The sequence below is a fragment of the Kryptolebias marmoratus genome, linkage group LG7 (genome assembly GCF_001649575.2).
Source record: "Kryptolebias marmoratus isolate JLee-2015 linkage group LG7, ASM164957v2, whole genome shotgun sequence".
Lineage (NCBI taxonomy): Eukaryota > Metazoa > Chordata > Actinopteri > Cyprinodontiformes > Rivulidae > Kryptolebias > Kryptolebias marmoratus.
In genome coordinates this window covers 15,781,134-15,801,004 of record NC_051436.1, presented here as the reverse complement: position 1 = coordinate 15,801,004, position 19,871 = coordinate 15,781,134, and the positions used below count along the sequence as shown (strand labels likewise).

Genomic DNA, 19,871 nt, shown 5'->3' with positions numbered 1-19,871 from the left:
GTGTGTGTTTGTGTGCTATTAAAATATTTCATGAACCACTCAGTCCAATTAAAGATGGCTTCCAAGGCTAACTGAAGCTATAAATCAGTCAGTTTTATAGATATGACCTCAAGTTTGGTGTGGTAGTGGCTGAGACTGATCCCTTACACATAATGAGTGCTAACAAATTGCACAAGATCTTTATTTAAAATTTTCCCACTACCTAAAATTATTTGGAGTCAACTCAGTCTGTCTATTACCAAAATAGGTCACAAAGAGGAACGCATTTTTAAAAAGCTTTCAGAAAGTTGTGATCGAATGTACGTCTACAACTAATTAATGTTTGAAGTTAACCAAATTCAAGATGGCTGCCTCAGCCACAAAACACAAAAATAAGTATAACGAAGGCAAATTCACAGATATTGAGCTAAATTTTGGTGTGGTAGTAGCTCAACATCATCCCCAACACATACTCTGAGTGCTACACGTTGCACGAGATTTTTTATTAGAGCTTAGGAATTAACTGTTGGCATCAACCATGTTTGTCTGTTAGCAAAATATCTCATGAATCACCACACAGATTTTAGTTTAGGTCTCAGAAAGTATTAATTGGATGAACATCTACATCTCATTAACTTTTTGAGTCAACTCAATTTACAATCACTGCCACAGCTAACTACTCTTAGCCAACACAAAAATGGCTATAACTCTGAAATTTACAAATAATAAACTAAAGTTAGATGTGGTAGTAACTGAGACTGGTTTTACCCAACTCAGATCAGTACATACTCAGTAAGTGCCAGGTACGTACCCTGTAAATTTCAGAGATGTACCCTGTAAGTATCTGGTAAGTAGCCTATATGTAATGGAAGGCAAGGCAGCTTTATTTGTATAACACATTACAGCAGCAAGGCAACTAAAAGTGCTTTACATAAAAAACTAAAAACAGTGTGAAAAAGTGCAAAAGAGCAATATAAGCATACAGAAAGACAAAAATTTTAAATTACAGACGCTTAAAGAAAGAACACTTCATAAAATGAAAAATTAAAAGCAAGCTCTGATTAGGAACTGATACAATGTACCAACTCAGATAAGTACCAGGTAGGTACCCTTTATGTACCAGGTACATACCAGGTATGTACAGGTAAGTACCAGTCTGTATTATGTATTGCTGCCTAGTTCATAAAGATCATTAAAGTAGAAGCAGTCTGAATAAGTCTTCTTGCACTTGTTTCAAAAGCTTTTGTTCCTAAAGATACAGCTGCGACTTTTGTAGAGGGATGCAATGATTTAAAAAAAAAATAAAAGTTCATTTAAAAGGAGAAAGAGAGACTGTACAGACTACATCTATTAATATTATTTTGAAATGACAAGCTTTCGTATTTGCATAAAACTATATTATTTTATAAAATTTCGTTTGCTTTAAAATGTGCATTTGTAAATTTTAACTCCCCACTCATTTATAATGTTTTGTTATGAAAATAACATTTTAAAATGGAATCTACTTTAAAGTTCAAGCAAGGTTGGCTTAACTGCGCATGCGCCTTCTGTCTGGTCGCAGTACCCCGGTTTCTGGGAAGTTGTGACATTATTAGTTACGTTGTAACGACAGAAATGAGTCTCTAAGTGTATCTGCGTTGGTTGGACTCTCTGTATCTAGAACATATGACAAAGCAGCCGAAGGCAGAACATGACGGCTAACGAGGATCAGGAGGTATGAAGGAATGATGCAGCTGTAGGTTAGCTTCAGTTAGCGGCTAACTGCTAACGGCAGTGCTAACGTGCGTGTGGATGGTGGGAGAACGTCAGACAGCAACCAAATGAACGTGTCAGCTTTAATTCACTGTGTAAGAACATTGTTTCACTAAAACAGCGGTCACAACAATATGTTTAAAGCCTCTTCATCGGTGAGAGTAATGTCATGCCAGACGCATTTTCATTTTTGGCGACTTTGCCATATTTTAACTTGCAGAGTTCGGCGACTGTGACGTCATAACTCTGCGCCAAATAACTACGACTCCATTCAGTGTGTATCGCAGTTATTAATCAGCTTCATTGGGTTGCTGTTTGTAGTAGGGAGTGGTGTTCACACTTTACTAACTGTGCTTAATTCGAAGTGATATTTCTTTGACAAAATGACCTCCTGACACAGTCCTGCTTTGATTCCAGATGGAGCTGGAAGCTCTTCGCTCCATCTACGAGGGGGATGAGTGTTTTAAGGAAATCAGTCCAGTTTCCTTCCAGTTTAGGGTGGGTATCATTCCCAGCATTGTTCAGACTCTTGCAGTTCATTGGGGCAACATGATAAGGACTGTATTGGGGTTGTGAACTCACTCTGCCTTTTCCCCTCCTGGCCTTTCACAACTTTATTGTAAAAACTTTAATCCCTCTCCCTGTGTGTGTGTGTGTGACATTGAACAGATCGGAGAGCTTGAGGACACCAAAGCATTCATCCTGGACATCGTATGGCCCGAGATGTATCCTGAGTCAGCTCCACAGATCTCCCTGGATGCTTTCTTTAACAACAGGATGTAAGTTAAAGCAGGGGTGTGTGGAGTTTCTAGTTCAGTGCATGAATGTCACGGCAGAGATACAGATGGAGGGTAAGACACTAAAACGTTAGAAGTTCATGAGCTGACTTTGAAGCTTCATTGTGCAGACAACAAGGAGCAATTTCTAAATGGCATTGGAAATGGTGAAGAGCAAGGAGCAGAGCGTGTTCCAGTGTTTTGACTGTTTCTTCACACATTCAGAGAAAGTTGCATAATAAAAAGGGCAGAAGTTTTGCCACTAATTTTCATTAAAAATAAAATCTAAATCAGCAATTTTGTTTGAGTTGATTTCACTTTTAACAGGTAACTTTGGCGTTTATGGCAAACCACACAACAAGACGTCACTAAAGACTTGCAATTTAAAGTATAAAATATAGGTTTAAAATGCCAACTCCAACACAACAAAATAAATGAAATGAAGCTCTTATTATACATGTATTTAAATAGAAAGAGTCCGAATATTGTGGGATTTCATGTCATAGAGATTGAGATATTGTTGGTAAGATGTGCTGCAAACTGTGGAGAGAAATCCTTCTTTTTTTCCAGTTCAGTCACTTTGCCTTTAGAAAGAGGAGAGAAACAAACACAACTCAACTATTTCAAATAGAATAACGGAGACTGTAACAGGACCAAGTGTTGACCTAAACTACACTTTTCATATCATAACTATGAATCATATTTATTAATTCTATGTATGATTTAATGTTGAAACCAGACATTTACATACACTATAAAAGGACAACCATTTTGTCCTCACTGTATGATATTAAATCAGACTAAACCTTTCATGTTTTCGGTCAGTTAGGATACACAAAATTATTTCTATTTTGAATTTCTCAAATAACGAGAGAGAGAGAATTTTTTATTACTGTCCTTAAAGTCACAAGTCACACCAAGATTACTCTGCTTTTTAAACAATTTGTTAAAGGCCAGATGATGATGATGTTGTGGCTTTGGAAGTTTTTGATTGGTTAATTGATGACATTTGAGGTAATTGCAGGCAGACCTGTGGATGGATTTTAAGTTAAACCCCAAAGATCTGTTTATTTGCGTGACATGTTGGGAAAATCAAAGAAATCAGCCAAAATATCAGGAAGAGAACCGTGGACCTCCACAGCTCTGGTTCCACGTTCATCTGTTCTAACAATTATACACAAGTATAAACACCATGGGAACATCCTGCCATCAGACCACTCAGGGAGGAGATGGGTCCTGTGTTCCTGAGATGAACGTGTTTTAGTGTAAAATGTGTGAATCAACCCCAAAACAGAAGCAAAAAACCTTGTAAAGATGCTGCTGAAGTTGGACAGAGAGTCATTATTCACAAAACGTTTAGTACCTAACTTGTTCAACACTGTTGAAATTGCGGACTTTGTTTTTTTCGCCATGATAGTTTCTGTAGATCGGTCTGAGCCGACAGGAACTCAGCTGACTTACTCAGTGCATCCTAACGGCACGGAGAAAAAGATGCTGGTTCAGTTGCAACATTTAACAAATGAAAAGATGAAGTCATAAAAATTCTGCCAAGTAAAAATATTGACGAGTAAATTCTAATCAGTGACGTTGACCGCAGAAAAGGTTCTAGCCTTATTTATCAAGCTGTTGGTCAGTAAAGGTGCAGAGACACGAACACACAGCCCTAAATCAGAATTACTTTTACCTTTTTATTTTTGTTGTGTCAATTTTTACAACCAAAGTTAGCACAGTCTTTAATCTGCTGGTTCTGCTGGGATTGCTCATGTTATTATTATTATTATTATTTTCTTTCTGCTGTTATGGTCTGATGACAGCTCTGCAGAGACGAAGCAGCTGATCCTGTCGAAGCTGGAGGAGCAGGTGGAGGCTAACCTGGGCACGGCAATGATGTACACTCTGTTTGAGTGGGCGAAGGAGAACCAGGAGGCCCTCATGGAGAACCACAGGCCTGTAATGACCGCTGTGGTCAGTGACGTTCACACTTCTTCCCTCCACTGGTTCTTCAGTTTTCTACGTAGTCGGCTGTTGTGTCTTGAGGAAATAAGCGACTAACCTGCAGTGATTTAACCCTTTTATTTGTATTTCCTTTTGTGTTTAAGGTAGCCTGTTGAGTTTTAAACTATGAAACATTCAACATCTTCCCAACTTTAAAACAGTCTTTTGGGATGTACAGATTTATTTTTTGTCATATCTTTAGTGGGGGTATTGTAAATGAGACAACTTTCTATATTTTCTGTTGGAATCCTCATAGAATCACCGGTCAGAGTCCTGAGATTGGAGGAAAATAACTTGAATGTTTCTCCATGTTGCAGACGCTGACATCAAGCAGTGAGGCGGCTGCTCCGTCCTCAGCAGCGAAGAAGAGGGAGAAGAAGGAGCAGCTGACAAAAGCACAGAAGAGGAGGATGATTAACAGAACGGGTAGAGTACAACCTCACTCCTAAAGGCCTTTCCATCCTCCATGAGAAGTCACGAAGTCGGCTCTCAGTCACGTGGTCGCGTGACAAAAATTGTGTAATTTTTGTTTGCATAGCAGCTTGGTTCACCGCTTTGTGACACAAGGCCAGGGCCGAACTTTTTCTCCCAGGGGTTTGTGCCAAGTGTTGTGTGATTGGTCAGAATTAGTTGTGGGCGTGTTTTTGAGCTTTAATGGAATTAATTTGCTGAGAAGCAGCTGGATGTTAGAAAATACAGCCATCTTTACGACTGTTCCAGCAAAACTTAGAAACCTGTGAACTTAAAAAGACCTCAGAGACACAGGAGGCTCTTCATGGCTGTGGTGGCCGGGAGGAAGTGCTCCTCGGCCGGGCAGCGTAGGGACACGTTCCCATCATTCATTCATTATTGTTCACCGTCATATTTACAACAGCCAAACAGTGACTACTGTCTCAGTCTGATTAATGAACACGTCTGATCGCAGTAAGGGAAGCAAAAATCTGTACAATGACAGGAGAGCTGAGAAGCCGGCAGGAAGAAACCTGTTTTAACGCTGTAGGAGGAGGGAGGAGCTTCCTGGGAGATCTGATCTGAGTGTCTGGTGGGTGAAAGGTGTGTGAGGATACAAACGGCTTGCAGCCACGTGACCGCGAACCGACTTCTTATGGAGTATGATGGAGCCTTAGGTCAAACATGTCCTTTGTGTGGCGAAAGTAAATACTGTGCCATAGCAGATTGATGATAGACTTTTATTTTTATTTTAAATCAAGCTGTGACCTATTCTAGAAAGGTTTGGGTCAAATTTTTAGTTGAAAATCCATCAACTTTCTTCCATAAAGCCCAATAATAAATTAGGACTTCCTTTTGGGATTATCTAAGCTGACAAAAGCCAACATTTTGATGTACGAACTGTATAAGAAGGGTAAAGAAACTCAAGATACAAAGAAATAAAAAGCTGCTGCCAGTGATTCATTAAGGTCATCATGGTAACTGCACAGTTGTGTCTGTCTTTCCCTGACAGCACTCTTACTGTAACAGGCAGACAGAAATTAAGTCTCAGAGTGAGTGTGATGGTAGAAAAACTATGTTGTATTGAAAAGAATCCTGAACTGTAAGTGACACACATTAAGTTTTGTCTGCAGTGTTTTATGTAGAAGAGTCTTCACTGTCAGAGAAGACTTGAAAGCACCGTTGAACTCTAGTGGAGATTTAATCTGAGTTTTCTTCAACAATAGCTTCCTATTTGCCTCTCTCCCATAAAGCTCACTTTGACACTGAATGCTTTTTTTATATATTTTTGTAAAGAAGGCCAGTTTATAGTGATCATGACTGATTTATGACGGCAATAAAAGCAGATAAAATCCAAGGGGGTGACTACTTTTGCAAGGCATTGTACTATCACATCAAATTTTAGCTCAGTATCTGAAAGACTGACTGCATTATAGCTATTATTATGTTTGCTGAGTTTGATTAGCACTGGAGGCCATCTTGAATTGGAGTGACTCCAGAGGTTAATCAGTTGTTGATGTGCTTTTTGAGAGTTTCATTAAAATCTGTCCAGTGGTTCATGAGCTGTTTTGCTCACAGACATGGTTGTAAGAACACATTACCCTTCTTTACCTTTGTTTTTTAAGTTCATTATTGTCATTTTATTAATGACAATAAAAGACATGCGGCTTGTTTGGGTGTTCAGTGCCTAACAAAGTGGTTTATGCTTTCAGATAACAAGGGGGAGCTGCCCAGAGGGTGGAACTGGGTTGATGTAATCAAGGTAGGTGCAGTACTGCGTTTCTCCACAAGATGGTGCACTGGATTCTCTCTTTTTAATTAATTGACTTTGTTCTTTTCTTTCCCCTTGGTAATTGCATCATGATCCACCTCCAGCATGTAAGTACAAGAGTTATTCCTTGTTTTTTCTTCAGCATCATGAAGTTTGAACCCACTGCCTGTCTTACTGTTTCCTTTTATGTCTTGACTTCAGCTGAGTAAAACAGGAGGAAAGGATGATGACTAGGCCAGAGGCTGGTGGCCTGCTTCATGCTAAACGACTTCAGTGAACCCCGAGCTCATCGCAGATGCCTTCCACCTTAAAACCAACCTGGAGCAGGCTGGGCAGCGGTGGCTACAAACACACACAACCTCAGCTGGTGATCAGGAGCAGCGGCTGAGGGGTTTTACAGTTTGTGCACTGCAGCCAGGTGAACCGGTTCGGCCCGAATCCACAGCTCTGCCCTCCTCCAGGGTGGAGCTTCCATCAGACTGACTTACCTGCTGCCACTGCCATGGTATTATTATTATTATTGTTGTTGTTGTTGGGTCACAGCTCTAAATAAAATCTTCTGCTGTTACTTTAAGGTACCACGTGACTTTGTCAAAGCAAAGACTTTTTGTAATACCACAAAACAAAAAACAGTTATTTTTCATCATTTTCTTATTTTGATGTTACCTTTTCCCTTTAAAGTGTAAATTTAAAAATGTTTATATATAAATAATAAACTAATTCTGTCAGCTGCTTGTGCGGTGTTGTTATTCACCTGTAAGGATGGACGTGGTCGCTTTAAGTTTCAGAATTTTAGCTTTGGGTTTGTTAAATTACTTAAAAACCAATTGTACATACCATGTTTTGTTCACCTAATTTTAAGAACTTAAACCTTTTTAATAAAACAAAAAACTGTGTGCTTACGTACATGATTTCAACTGACGAGTCAAATGGTGATTAGAAGAGTGATCGGATGAGAAGTGAGTCGTAACCAGCCCCAAACGTTGCCGTTTCATCACCAGAAGACAAGAGGAGCCTGACTGTGGTCCAGCTGGACTGGGCCAGGCCGGGCAGATCGACTGGTCCTGACCGGCGTGAACCCCAGAGGTCAACAGTTTGTCTGAAAAGGTCACCTGGGAGGGTTAAGGCCACGGCTTCTGAGGGGGCTGGAGCTTTCAGCTGATGGAGAACGGACTTTAAGCGAAACTATGAGCAAGGACTTAAACAGGACTTTTTTTTAAAGAAGTTACAAATAGTTCTTGTTTACGTTCTAGCTGCTCTATTGCTGGGCTTTTACAAAAAAAAACTAAGTCAAAGGCGACACTTTAAACGCTGAGGTAAAACATGAAGGGAGCAGGGACCAGGACGAGGGGAGAGGGGGGGGGGAGGGGAGAGCGACCACCGAGGTCGCTCTTCTTTTGGTTTTATCAGAAGTGATGAGATGTTGAATTACCGTCGGCCAGCCAGGTTCTGATAAGGTCAGAAGGTGATGAGTGTCTGCGCAGAGGGGGCTTATACATTAATATCATATACTGCAGAATGAAAAATGCAGAACAAACATTTAATCACAGATATTGTTGTTCGATTAGAATACCCAGTTCATGGTTCTGTTACTGTGATCACTGGACGGTCCTCTGTAATCCTGAGCATAAAAATTGTTCAAACCATTTCCTATTAGATGAGTGAAAACATACAGTTCCTACAGCAGTTTCCCGAACCATTTCAGATCTCTCCTCAGCAGAAATAATTCTTTCTTTAAATCTAAAAGTATCTGCAGATCAGACACTCGGTGTGGGCGAAAATCAAAGCGTAACAAAGAATCAGTCAGAGCAGAGCGACCTTTCAGACAGACGAGTGGAGGTCAGAGGGTAGGAAAGGAGGCACGTTTGGGGTTAGGCTGCAGAAATCAACCGGAGGCCATATCTGTAACGCTGACTGAGTTACAGCCATTTCTGCGGCGGGCCATCTTGATTTAGACAGACTCCAAACGTTAATCGGCCGTGAACGCACATCCGGCGAGTCTTTTCTGGGAGTCTTGTTACATCTGATCAAAGGTAAACCTGCAGAGCTGGAGCTGCAGATCCAGCTCTGCAGGTTGGACTCGTCAGATCAGGCTGAACTGATATGTGAACGCTTCAAATTCAGTTCCTGTTATTTTTGTTCTTTCAGTTTTGTGATTCTTATTAATTTTAGCCAAAACCCACCTCGGCCATGTTGGATTCAGACTGAAGCCATTCGGGACAGTTATTTGACTCGGCAGATTGTTGTCACCTGTTGCCAAAGGTGATGATGGTTTTGTTCGAATAATGGAGCACTGAGCTTTGATACCCGCGGGGAGCTGGTACTTGTCTGCAGCACTCAGTGGGCGAGATGTGGGCTCATCCCGAACATCAGTCCATCACAGATGCACTCACACCAGGGTCACTGGAGAATAATTATCCCAGCCTGCGTGTGTTTGGAGAACTAACAGGCTGACTGGAAGATTAAGGGTAAAACACGGGCAGCAGGGTGGCCAGCCAGTTTCTGTAACTTGTATGATACCTGACTGGAACTAAAATACTGTTTTACTGTAAATAATGGTTTCCTGTTTACATTTTTTTTTTTAAAAAACATTTTGGCAGCCTTCCAACTCCTGCATACTTTGAGCCATTTTAGCCATAGCTCTACAGAAACATTCAGCTCATTCAGGAGATGGGTGATAATTTGTGGCAACTTTTGTACCGTACAAAATGTTTCACTTTGTTTAGAAATGTTTTCCTCACAGAAATACTTTCAGATCTCTTCCTTCTAGAGCTTTGTTCTCTTTGAAATCTGCGTCAGCACACTTTGTCCTTTTATGCTACTTTCATCTTTTGCTCTATTCTGCTACCTATAGCTTTTAGCTGGCCTTTTGTCAGCTTTTAGCTTTAACAACTCTAAATTCAGCACTCGGCTTTCACACCGCATTTCCGAAGAAAATGCAGTGTCTCTAGTTATTTTTACTGTAAACTATTCTTTCTTACTGTAAATAAACTACAATAAGATTTTTTTTATTTCACAGCAACAAACTACATGTTTAATTTCCTTGAAGGAGTTTTCTCGACGGATTAATAAAATTCTATCTTTCTATCTAAATCCTTTTTGGCCCTGTAATACTGTCATTTCTACAGTATTTCACCTGACTTTCAGTTACTGTATTTATTAAACTCATTCATATAATCACTTGTCATTTTATAAATACTCTACAAAATAAACTCATGCCATTAGCCAATAATGCTGTAAAATGCTAATTTTCCTAGAAAGACAATGTAATAAAATGTAAGATTTAAGAGCACGCTGCATACTTGAACCGTCTGTCCATCCATCTTCTTCACCCTCTTCCCACACAGGCTCACAGAGCTGGCGTCTGTCTCCAGCAGTCACTGTGTGAGAGGAGGGGGACACCCTGGACACATCTCCAGTCCATCACAGGGACACAGAGAGACAAACGAGACAACCAATCACACTCTCACACACACCTAGGGACAATTAAGAGTTACCAATAAACCTAACATGTGTTTCTGGTCTGTGGGAGGAAACCAGAGGAAACCTGGAGTAAACCCATGTGAGCACAGGGAGAACATGTAAACTCCACCCAGGGGAGAAAAAGTCTTTAGTTTTGGACATTAAAGCACAGAAATCTATTTTTTTTTAAATAACATGGGTATGAGGGCTGTTTAATTCCTGAATTTCTGTGGTTAAAAGGAAATTAAGTGCTATGATTGGCACAGATTCATTGAGCGAACTGTATTATGTACCAGGATGACGCTCAGCGACTTCCACAGCAATTTTTAGCTCAATATCTGTAAAAAGGTAACAATCAACAGCAAATGTTTGTGTTTTCCAAAATCAGTTAGGTGTGGTGACCATCTCAAATTGGGCTGACTCCAACAGTTAATCAGTTGTAGACGCACAGCCAGTGATAACTTCCTGAAAGCTTCATTAAAACTCATCTTTTTTTTTTTTTGGCTAAACACCGAGTTGACTCCAAACGGTTGATGGCTAAAAACTTTAAACAAAGATCTTGCGCAATCTGTTGGCGCTCAGTCTCAGCTACAACCACACAAAATATCAGCTCAATATCTGTAAAGTTAACAACGTTACAGCTATTGTGTTTGCTAAAATGTGCTGGCTGTGGCAGCCATCTTGGATTGGCCTGACTCCAAAAGTTAATCAGCTGTAGATGTACATCCAGTGGTTACGTTCTGAAAGTGTCAGTATATTCTATCCACTGGATCATGAGGCAGTTTGCTAACAGACACGCATGAACACGCACTATTAATCCATTTAGGTGTGAAGAATCAGATGTCAACAGCTTTGCAAAGCTTCATGTCACCTTCATGTTCCACGTGAGCAGCTGAACATATTCCACAGCAAAGGAGAACTGAGTGACCACTGATTGATTTAATGAATATATAGATATATATATAGATATATATATAGATATATATATATATATACATAAAATAAAAAAATACATAACTGTGGCAGGTGAAATAATTGTGACATTATGTCAATGTCTGATCAGTCCCCTCCTAAATTAAATACCAGTCTTTTTCTAAACAGATTGCATGTGTAGGCTACTTTCTACAAGCCTTTACTGCATGAACAGAATCAAACATCAATTCATTCAAAGAAAGTTCAAAAAAAGGAAGAGAAAGTTTGGCCAACATCAACAAAAAAAACATGAAGCACTCGGAAAGCTCAAAACTCTGCCAAGGCCATAGGGGCATTTAAAAAAAAACAAACAAATAAAATAAAAAAAACTGTAGGATCTGGATGATGAGCCCAGCATTTCCTGAAAATTTCATTAAAACCTGTTCCTTAGTTTTTAACTCCTCTACACTACTGGAAACATACCCTCCTTGGGGGAGGTAATAATTAACATTAGCTGAAACATGTTAGTGGGATTTAGTCCACAGCGAGAAGATGTGGTAAATTAAAAAAAGGAGCTTTTGTTGGATAATAAAAATTAAAATAAAAAATCTCTCGAATAGCAAAGACTGGAGGCCAGCAGCTCCCTACAGACGGCAGCAGCAGCCAGGGGGAAACATTTGGACAAATTCCATCAAAACTTGTCCTGGATAATTTTTAAGTGCTGCTGATTTACAAAAAATGTTTTAAAAACAAAACAAAAAAGATCTTCAGTTGTGCTTTTTAATTCCCCACTGCCGCTGACGGGCCGATCGTCACGCCACACGCAGCTTCCGGGTGAGTCACTACCTGGACCTGCGGTCTTTTTTGTTCTTGTCCAGGTTCTTGTCCATTGTCTTTTCATTGTCCCCTCTGCATTTGGGACAGTACCACTTGCCCTTGGGCTTGTAGGTGAGCCCCACGCAGGAGAAGTGGAACCACTCGATGGGACACTGGTCGTTGTCGCAGCCGATCATCTCACCGTACGACACCTGCTCACACAGGCAGTAGGTGGGCTCGTTGGGGTCGATGGCGAAGTCCACGGGCGAGGCGTCTCGCTCCTGCTTGGCCTTGCGCTTCTTCTTCTTCGACGACTTGGACTTCTTCTCCCGCGGCGGGGGGAGGGACAGCTCGTCCACAGAGTCGTCCACCAAGGAGCCGTTGGCGGACGGGTGGGTGGAGTCGCGGCTCTCGCTGTTGCGCTGGCGCCGCGGGCGGCGGGTGGACGTGCGCTCGGAGACGGGGGACTCCTGGACACTGGCGCGCCGCTCCACGCTGACGCGCTCGGCTTCGCTGGGCTCCTGGAGGCAGAGCGAGTGAGACTCCATTTGGCGGGAACGGTTCTCCACCAGCTCGGTCATCTGGGTCACCACGTGGATCTTCTCGTCGCCGAGCTCCTGGCTGATGATGAGGGCTCTCTGCAGCTGGACCTGCAGGCGCTTTCTTTGAGCCGTGTCCTGCTCCCCTTTGTACTTTTCAAACACTTCATCCACCTCTTTCAGCACCTCTGCAAAGCACAGGAAACACTGATTAATGTGTGTGTGCTGGGACACCACAACAATATCTGATTAAAACTTTGTCAGTGTTGTTTAATAAAGGCTGCCAATGAATAAAAACTGAAGAACACTGCATTTTACACTACAGATTTCCTGTTTGTAGTTTCTTCCATACATTTATTCTGCATACTTTGAGCTATTTTAACCACCTATTATCAAACCTTTCAGCTCGATTAAAAGTATTGGGTTATGACTGTTAGTATTTGTACCTTCTATACTTCAAAATGTTTAACTTCAATTAAAAATAAAACTCCTCACAGAAACACACAGATCACCATCATTTTGCTTATTTTAGCTATTAGTTACAACTCTACCAATTTTAGCTCATGTTTTGTTGCTTTTAGCTTTAGCTTCTGTTTTGTTACTTTTAGCCAGTTGCTGCTTTCAGTTTGTAGCTACAGCTCTACTGCTTTTAATTTAAGCTTCTGTTCTGCTCATTTTAGCGTGTTTTGCTTGTTATAACTTTTAGCTTCTTCAGCAGAAACAAAGTGTGTGTGTGTGTGTGCGAGTGTGTGTGTGTGTATAAGCTTGGAGTTGGCGNGTGATGAGTGGGGCACACCTGGATATTTATGTTCACTTCACACAAAGAGTATGTTACTGCAGGTAGTCTATGAAAGACTCTTCGCATAAACTGCTGGAGATTGGAGACTGGGATGGCTTTAAGACGGCAGCAATCCACTTAGGGCTTAGCTGCTTTTGGACTAGCCTTTAGCTCATTAGTTCTTTCAGACTTGAAGGTGGAATGAAGTGTTTTGAAGCTAACAAAAAAAAAAGTCATAAAAGGTGCTCGTTTCCAGAATCTCACTTTTTTTTTAAAACAAAAAATTATACCAATTTTAAATTACTAATAATAACAACATGACAAGCACAGGAAAGCCAACAAGGCAGTAAATATTATTATATTATCATTCAGCAAGTTGCCATTATTTGTGTTAATCGACCCAAAAGTCGTTCTTCAGCCCCCCCCCCCGGAGAAATGGACCACTGGAGTGTTTAACTAAAAGAAAAACATGAAACCTCATTACTTTGATATTTTAGTTAATTTCACCTTTAAGCTCTTATCATCCAATCTTTCTTTAATGAGAAAGGAATAAGTTTTGCACAAACCCACACTTTAAAATGGCTGAAATACTCCTTGACCTGGTGGCTGTGTCCATCTTTAATATTATCCAGTGAAGTAAAGAAATGTTTGTGTTTGCTAAAGCTGTGGTGGCCATCTTGAATTAACTGGCTCCAAAGGTGTATCAGGTTTAGAGGTACATCTAGTGATTGTATTTTGAAAGTTTCATTAAGTCTGTTTTATGGTTGATTAAATATTTTGCTACCAGAGAGTTGACTGCAAATAGTTAATAGCAACGTTTTAAACAAAGACCTTGTGAAATCTGTCCAAATGTGCTGGGGCTCAGCTACTACCGCCCCAAATGTTAGGTCAATTTCTACATAACTGACCAGATCATCTAGGGAAGTCAAGCTGAAATGGACATATAGCTCATCATGCAACGACCAGGGACTTTCAGATTTGAGATCCCAGAGTTGTCTAACCTCAGCAGTATCACACAGACCTGGTGAGGGGTCTCTGTGCTGCAGCTACCCCAAAACTGCCAGCAGTGTGTGGAGAAGGGGAAGGAGGGCTGAGCCGCAGTCAGGCCCCGCCTACAGGAAATTACGTCAGTCAGATGTTGTAGGGGGTTGCTTAGGAGAGAGGGGCTATCCCTCTGCGGCTCCAGGAGCATACGGAGTGCGGAGTGTTAAAACCTACAACAATGTAAAATCCCACTTGAAGTGGATCGAAAGGTTTCGGTGCATGTCATGTTTTCAGCTCGCGCTGCCTTCGGGGCTTGTTTTTGTCTCCCTAATGGAGGCTGCTTTGGTTCCGCTGCTCCCCCTGCATCAACACGAACCAACAACGAGGATCTTTGACTTCTTGTTGTCTGGGCTTTTGTTATCAGATGTCTGCAATGCTGAGAGAGTACCACGATACTTACACTCGTAAATACTAAAAGTTAGGAGTTGAATGTATCGGAGCAAACCAAAGACAAACCGCACCTTCGAGTGTACAATCCCGCACCAGATCACTTAATGAAAACGGCGATGTTTAATATTCACTCTCGTTACACAAGGTTTCACAGAAAATACATAATTTATCCATGCTATGCACTCTTGCATAGTACGTTTTAGGTTTCGGCATTCAAAAACCACCCAAGCAACGTTTCATTCAAACATAAATTAAGCTTTTTGTCGCTGTGTAGTAATAATGCAGGCGCCTTCTTTCCGCGGAAAGCAGCGAGCCCTTCTACTATCAAACATGAGATGTTTTTGACACACACTCCTTGTTTTTAGTTAATACTTGCACCGAATTTGCTACCGAACGGGATATTTAAAATAAACAGTCGTAACATGTCATTCTGTACATGTATGTAAGCTGAGTATAAGAAATACTAAATGTTGTAAATATTTAATGGAGTTCGGTGCTTAACACCAAACTGGATAAAGCTCATCCGGGTTATGCTAACTGACGGATTTCTGAGTTGTTGTTCAGTACCTGGTTCGTCGTGTGGTTTACCCACTTTTCACACAGTCACATTACTATTTATCCGAGAGGGAAATAACTAGCTTTTAACAAAATGGGAACACAAGGTTGGCGCCTGCTGCTCCATTTCAGCAAAGCATTATATACTGCTGACAATGTTTAACAAGTCCACACACGTAGTTGTAGTAAAACACAATACCTTGATACTTTGCATCAATTTCTCGAAGCAGAGAAACATTTCTTTGTATGTCCAAAGGCAGGGACTCCACACATTCCAGATAATCCTCCACATAGTTGACCAGTTGTTGCGACTTGTCGACATTTTGATAATGATGGCCTAACATCGTCCCTACGATGCATACATGAACTAAATACTATGAAGGAAACAGAAAAAATATGCTGTTGAAATCAAATGATTGGCGACTTTGCAGCTTGTAGGGCAGTTCCAAGCAGCAATTCACTTCAAACAAAACTCACGCTACTGCGCATGCGGGAGTATTTTCCTTTTATGGTATTGTACCGTTTCTTTTCCTTTGTCGTCACGAAAGGCGGGGCCTTGGAGTTAAGCGCACCGGGATTGGTGGAGGGAAGGAAACTTTTAAACCAATTGGATTTTGGCAAAATAAAACCTTACTATATTACACCGAGCCCCAAATTCTTCACTGAATAAAACGTCCCAGTGTAGATAATATGCTGTATTATTAAAATAATCCCTTTAAAGCAGATTTAGAAAGTATTTACCACCATATCATGACATGATTCATTAATATCATCATGTTTTCCCTGTGTCCCATGTGTGTGTTAACAAAATGTCTCATGAACCCATGGACACATTTTTAATGAAACTTCCAAAAAGGTATAATTGGAAGTACAGCTTCAGTTGACTGACCTTTGGAGTCCATGTACATCCACATCCACAATCCCAATCCAAGTTACCCACCACAGCCAAGCGACCATAACAACTATAAAAATGGTGATAATTTAATCAGTTTTACACATATTGTGCTAAAATTTGTTGTGGTATTAGCTGAGCATCATTCACTACACATACTTCAAGTGCTACTCATTATGTGAGTATTTCATAAACCTTTACAATGCGCTTCCTGGGCACCTATCCGGATGGATTTTTATTAGATTTCTGCTAAAATACTTTTGTAATTTGAAATTGATGGCAATGTAAAAGTTTAATTCAGAGCATTTGCATTAACCGCTGGGACATTTTGAGTATTGAAGCTGATTTAAGACAAAAATCCAGTTTCAAAGTGGGCCTACTTAGACAAGCCATTTTTAGCTCATTAATATGATCCATATAGCTATAGAATGTGAAACTGATGGTGGCTTAAATGTAGTTTTCAAAGAATGCAGCTCCTAAAGTGTGTGTGTGTGTGTGTGTGTGTGTGTGGGGGGGGGGGGGGGGGGGCAGATTTTGTTGTGTTGGTCCTTAGCTCTGATATAAGGACATTAAGTCATAACGGACAAAAATCTGATAATCCAGAATTTGTTCCTGCGCAGGCTTGAGCAGTCAGGGGAGGCAGGGGATGCTCTGACGAAAAACACAAAAAAGGCAAACACAACATTAGAATAAGGCAAATATTATTGTTTGTTTTATATTTAATTTGTATTAGAAACATTAATTTCGGTATGATTTATTTAACATGTATCCCTTTTATTATAAAAATTACTGATTTTTTTTCTCATTTGCTGCTCAAACACAGCTAAGATTAGCAACTAACAGCAGCCATCGGTCCTGCCCGGTCCAACTCAGGTCAGTCTGAGTGTGCTCATGTGGTCGTGCCTTTGGATCGCTCACTCTGTGTTGCAAATATAGACACTTGTATTAGTTGCCATACTTTTCTATAAGTTCTGTTGTATTTCACATTTGTTTACTGCATATTTAATCTGTTGTGTTCGTAGGTTTTACACAGTGAATGCATTTCTGTTCTGTTCTGTTGCTGTAATTGCTTTGTACCATCAGGGGGCGCTTCTGTGACAGTGCAGGGCAGAGGAGACTGTGTTAGCAGGCATAAAGGAGTAAGATACAGACAACACCCTGTTCTATAAGGCGTCTCCAAGGTTACTGTAATAAAGTTTGGGAGTTTAACCGTCGCCTCGTATTTCATTACAACTGACCCAACAAAAATGGCGACGAGGTGCTTCAGTACAGCTGGTGAGCCTCCTATTCCACTTACAACATGGCGGAAAATATTCAACAATTACACGTTCATTTTAAATACTACAGGAGACGAACGGCAGAATGAAAGATGACGTGCCATTTTACTGAACCGCTCGGGTCCAGAGACGGCAGCTGATCTACACACCACCAGAACAAAGTACTGAGGTTTTTTTTCCACAGGCTGAAAGTAAGGACGTGATTCACATGTTTGCAAAAAACACACACAGGTGAGTAGTGATGGGGGTGAGGCTTGAAGCGGATGATCTGGTGCAGGTGTCAAGCAAAACAACCCAGTGTTTCAGAAGCACTGGGTTGTTTTGCTTGATTCAGTTGGCCAAAGTCATGTGATCAACGATGAGCACTGAAGCTACATCACTGTTTGGTACTTGATTCAAAGGTTTATAAGGAAATTAATTATATCATTGGTAAGATTAGTGGTGTGTTATAGTGACAAATTTGCACTAAATATGATGAATCAGCTAGCAACATATATAGAGACAGGAAGCCAACGAGGACATTCATACACACACACTTGCATATATGTATATGTATATATATATATATATATATATATATATATATATATTATATATATATATATATATATATATATATATATATATATATATATATATATATATATTCTGCCCTCATTCATTAATGTCATGTTCTAGCCCATTTCTCATCAGAATGCCCTGGTTCCCTAACATCTGGTGCAGACCTTGTAAATCCGGGCAACGTCAGAGCCAGCATGGCATCATTTCTATGTCTCCTGCTCATTATGTAACTGAGGTAGCTCAGGGGTTTCCTCCAGGGTTCAAACCCTGAACCCCTGATCTTCTGATAGATGTAGCAGTCCCAAGCGACTCTAACATCAGGAAGAAGGAGCATGAGAAGACTGGCCTTTCTTGTAGAGTTTGTGTTCTCTCTGTGCATTTGTGGTTTTTCTCTGGGTACTCTGCTTTCCTCCCGCAGACTAAAAACATGCATGTTAGGTTCATTGGTAACTCTAAATTGTTCCTAAGTGTGAGAGTGTGTCATTTGTCTCTATGTGTCCCTGTGATGAATTTGCGACCTGTCCAAGATGCCCCCAGCCTCCCGAGAAGCGAGTAAAGAAAACGGATGGATGGATGCTTGAATGTACTGGGATTTCTTACAGTTTATCGAGGAGGAAACTGAAGTGCTGGTATGGTTTTAATGGCTCGGAGAGAGAAACTGATTCCAAAATTTATTACACAAACCCAAGCCAACAGGCAATTCATCTGAGAGGAAATATTTGCTGGTGTTGTTTACATGGCATGATACCAAAATGTTGTTTTTTTTATTGCTTGAGATCATATAGCTAAAATTGGGTTATTTAGATCCTTTTTTCAGATCCTCTGTGTGTTTATATTTTTAAAACTTCATGACTGCAGCTTTAATGTAAGCCTAAACTGCATTCGTAAAGTTGATCCCCTCCCCCTCACCTATCTTTTTACTTTCAAACTTCATCTTTTTCTGTGAGGTTTGTTTTAATTTCTGTTTTAGTTTGGTGACTACTACTCTAACTTGGTAAAGATATATCTATAAATATATATATGACAAGAAAAGCCAAAGCCAGACTGGTTAGGGCAGGCGTTTGGACAGGTTCAATGCATTTCTCAAGGATTTGCTCTTCGCTCAGTCACGAGGCTGAAGTGAGAACAGGTCTAACTGCAGCAATCTTGCAAACAATAAACTGTTACCATCAGTCACCTGCTGATGGGAGCATGAGAAACATTTTACTTCCTCTTTTTGTGTCACATGAACGTCTTGTTTGGTCCACTGATACAAACTGCAACATAAAACCCAGTTCAACTGAACCATTGTATATACACATTTACAGGTAATACTAATAAAATAAAGACTTAGTATTCCTTGAAGGAATGGATATCACCCACTACCTTTCATGCCAGAGCTTCAGGCTAACATCATTTTCTGATGAGAAATGAGAACGTTGGAGCTGTTTTGGTCAAACCTTGAAAATACCATTATACACAAGCTCATGCTTTTATGAGATGTCCCACTCAGTACATTGCTAATTTCATCTATGTTGTGCACAAACATTTGGATTTAGGCAAAATGATTCAGAAAACTCGCTCCTCTTTGGAGCTCCGTAGCTCAGACAGATTTCACAGTAGAAATATCGTTCAAAAGTGGTGTTCCATCACATTAGCGGTAGCTTCTCCTGGTCCATCACACAATTTTTGCGAACAGACTTTTCTTACATGCCACAAATGTTATACTTCCTGTACAGTTTATGCATCAAAATGTGAGCATTTCTGTATAACTTCACCTAGTGCAGTGGTGTCCAGTCCTGGTCCTGGAGGACCACCATCCTGAATGTTTCAGGTTCCACAGAAACCTGTTAATCACTCAGTCATTCAAATCAGGAGTGTCAGACCAGAGAGACATCTAAAACCTGCAGGATAGTGGTCCTCCAGGACCAGGATTGGACACT

At 40.5% G+C, this 19,871-nt stretch overlaps 2 protein-coding genes across 2 annotated transcripts; one reads left to right on the top strand and one right to left on the bottom strand.

Annotated features, from left to right (window-relative positions):
• The first annotated feature begins 1,504 nt into the window (after nt 1-1,504).
• rwdd (RWD domain containing 4) lies at nt 1,505-7,455 on the top strand. Its single transcript, XM_017426997.3, has 8 exons — nt 1,505-1,693; nt 2,149-2,229; nt 2,401-2,510; nt 4,322-4,472; nt 4,820-4,928; nt 6,665-6,714; nt 6,828-6,830; nt 6,925-7,455. The coding sequence occupies exons 1-8, from the start codon at nt 1,670-1,672 to the stop codon at nt 6,955-6,957; spliced, it is 561 nt and encodes a 186-aa protein (XP_017282486.1). The 5' UTR covers nt 1,505-1,669; the 3' UTR covers nt 6,958-7,455.
• Nucleotides 7,456-11,148: 3,693 nt separating this feature from the next.
• ing2 (inhibitor of growth family, member 2) lies at nt 11,149-15,713 on the bottom strand. Its single transcript, XM_017427009.3, has 2 exons — nt 15,419-15,713; nt 11,149-12,640 (listed from the first exon to the last, which is right to left on the bottom strand). Exons 1-2 carry the CDS (start codon nt 15,561-15,563, stop codon nt 11,940-11,942), a joined length of 846 nt encoding a protein of 281 aa, XP_017282498.1. The 5' UTR covers nt 15,564-15,713; the 3' UTR covers nt 11,149-11,939.
• Between the last annotated feature and the right edge of the window lie 4,158 nt (nt 15,714-19,871).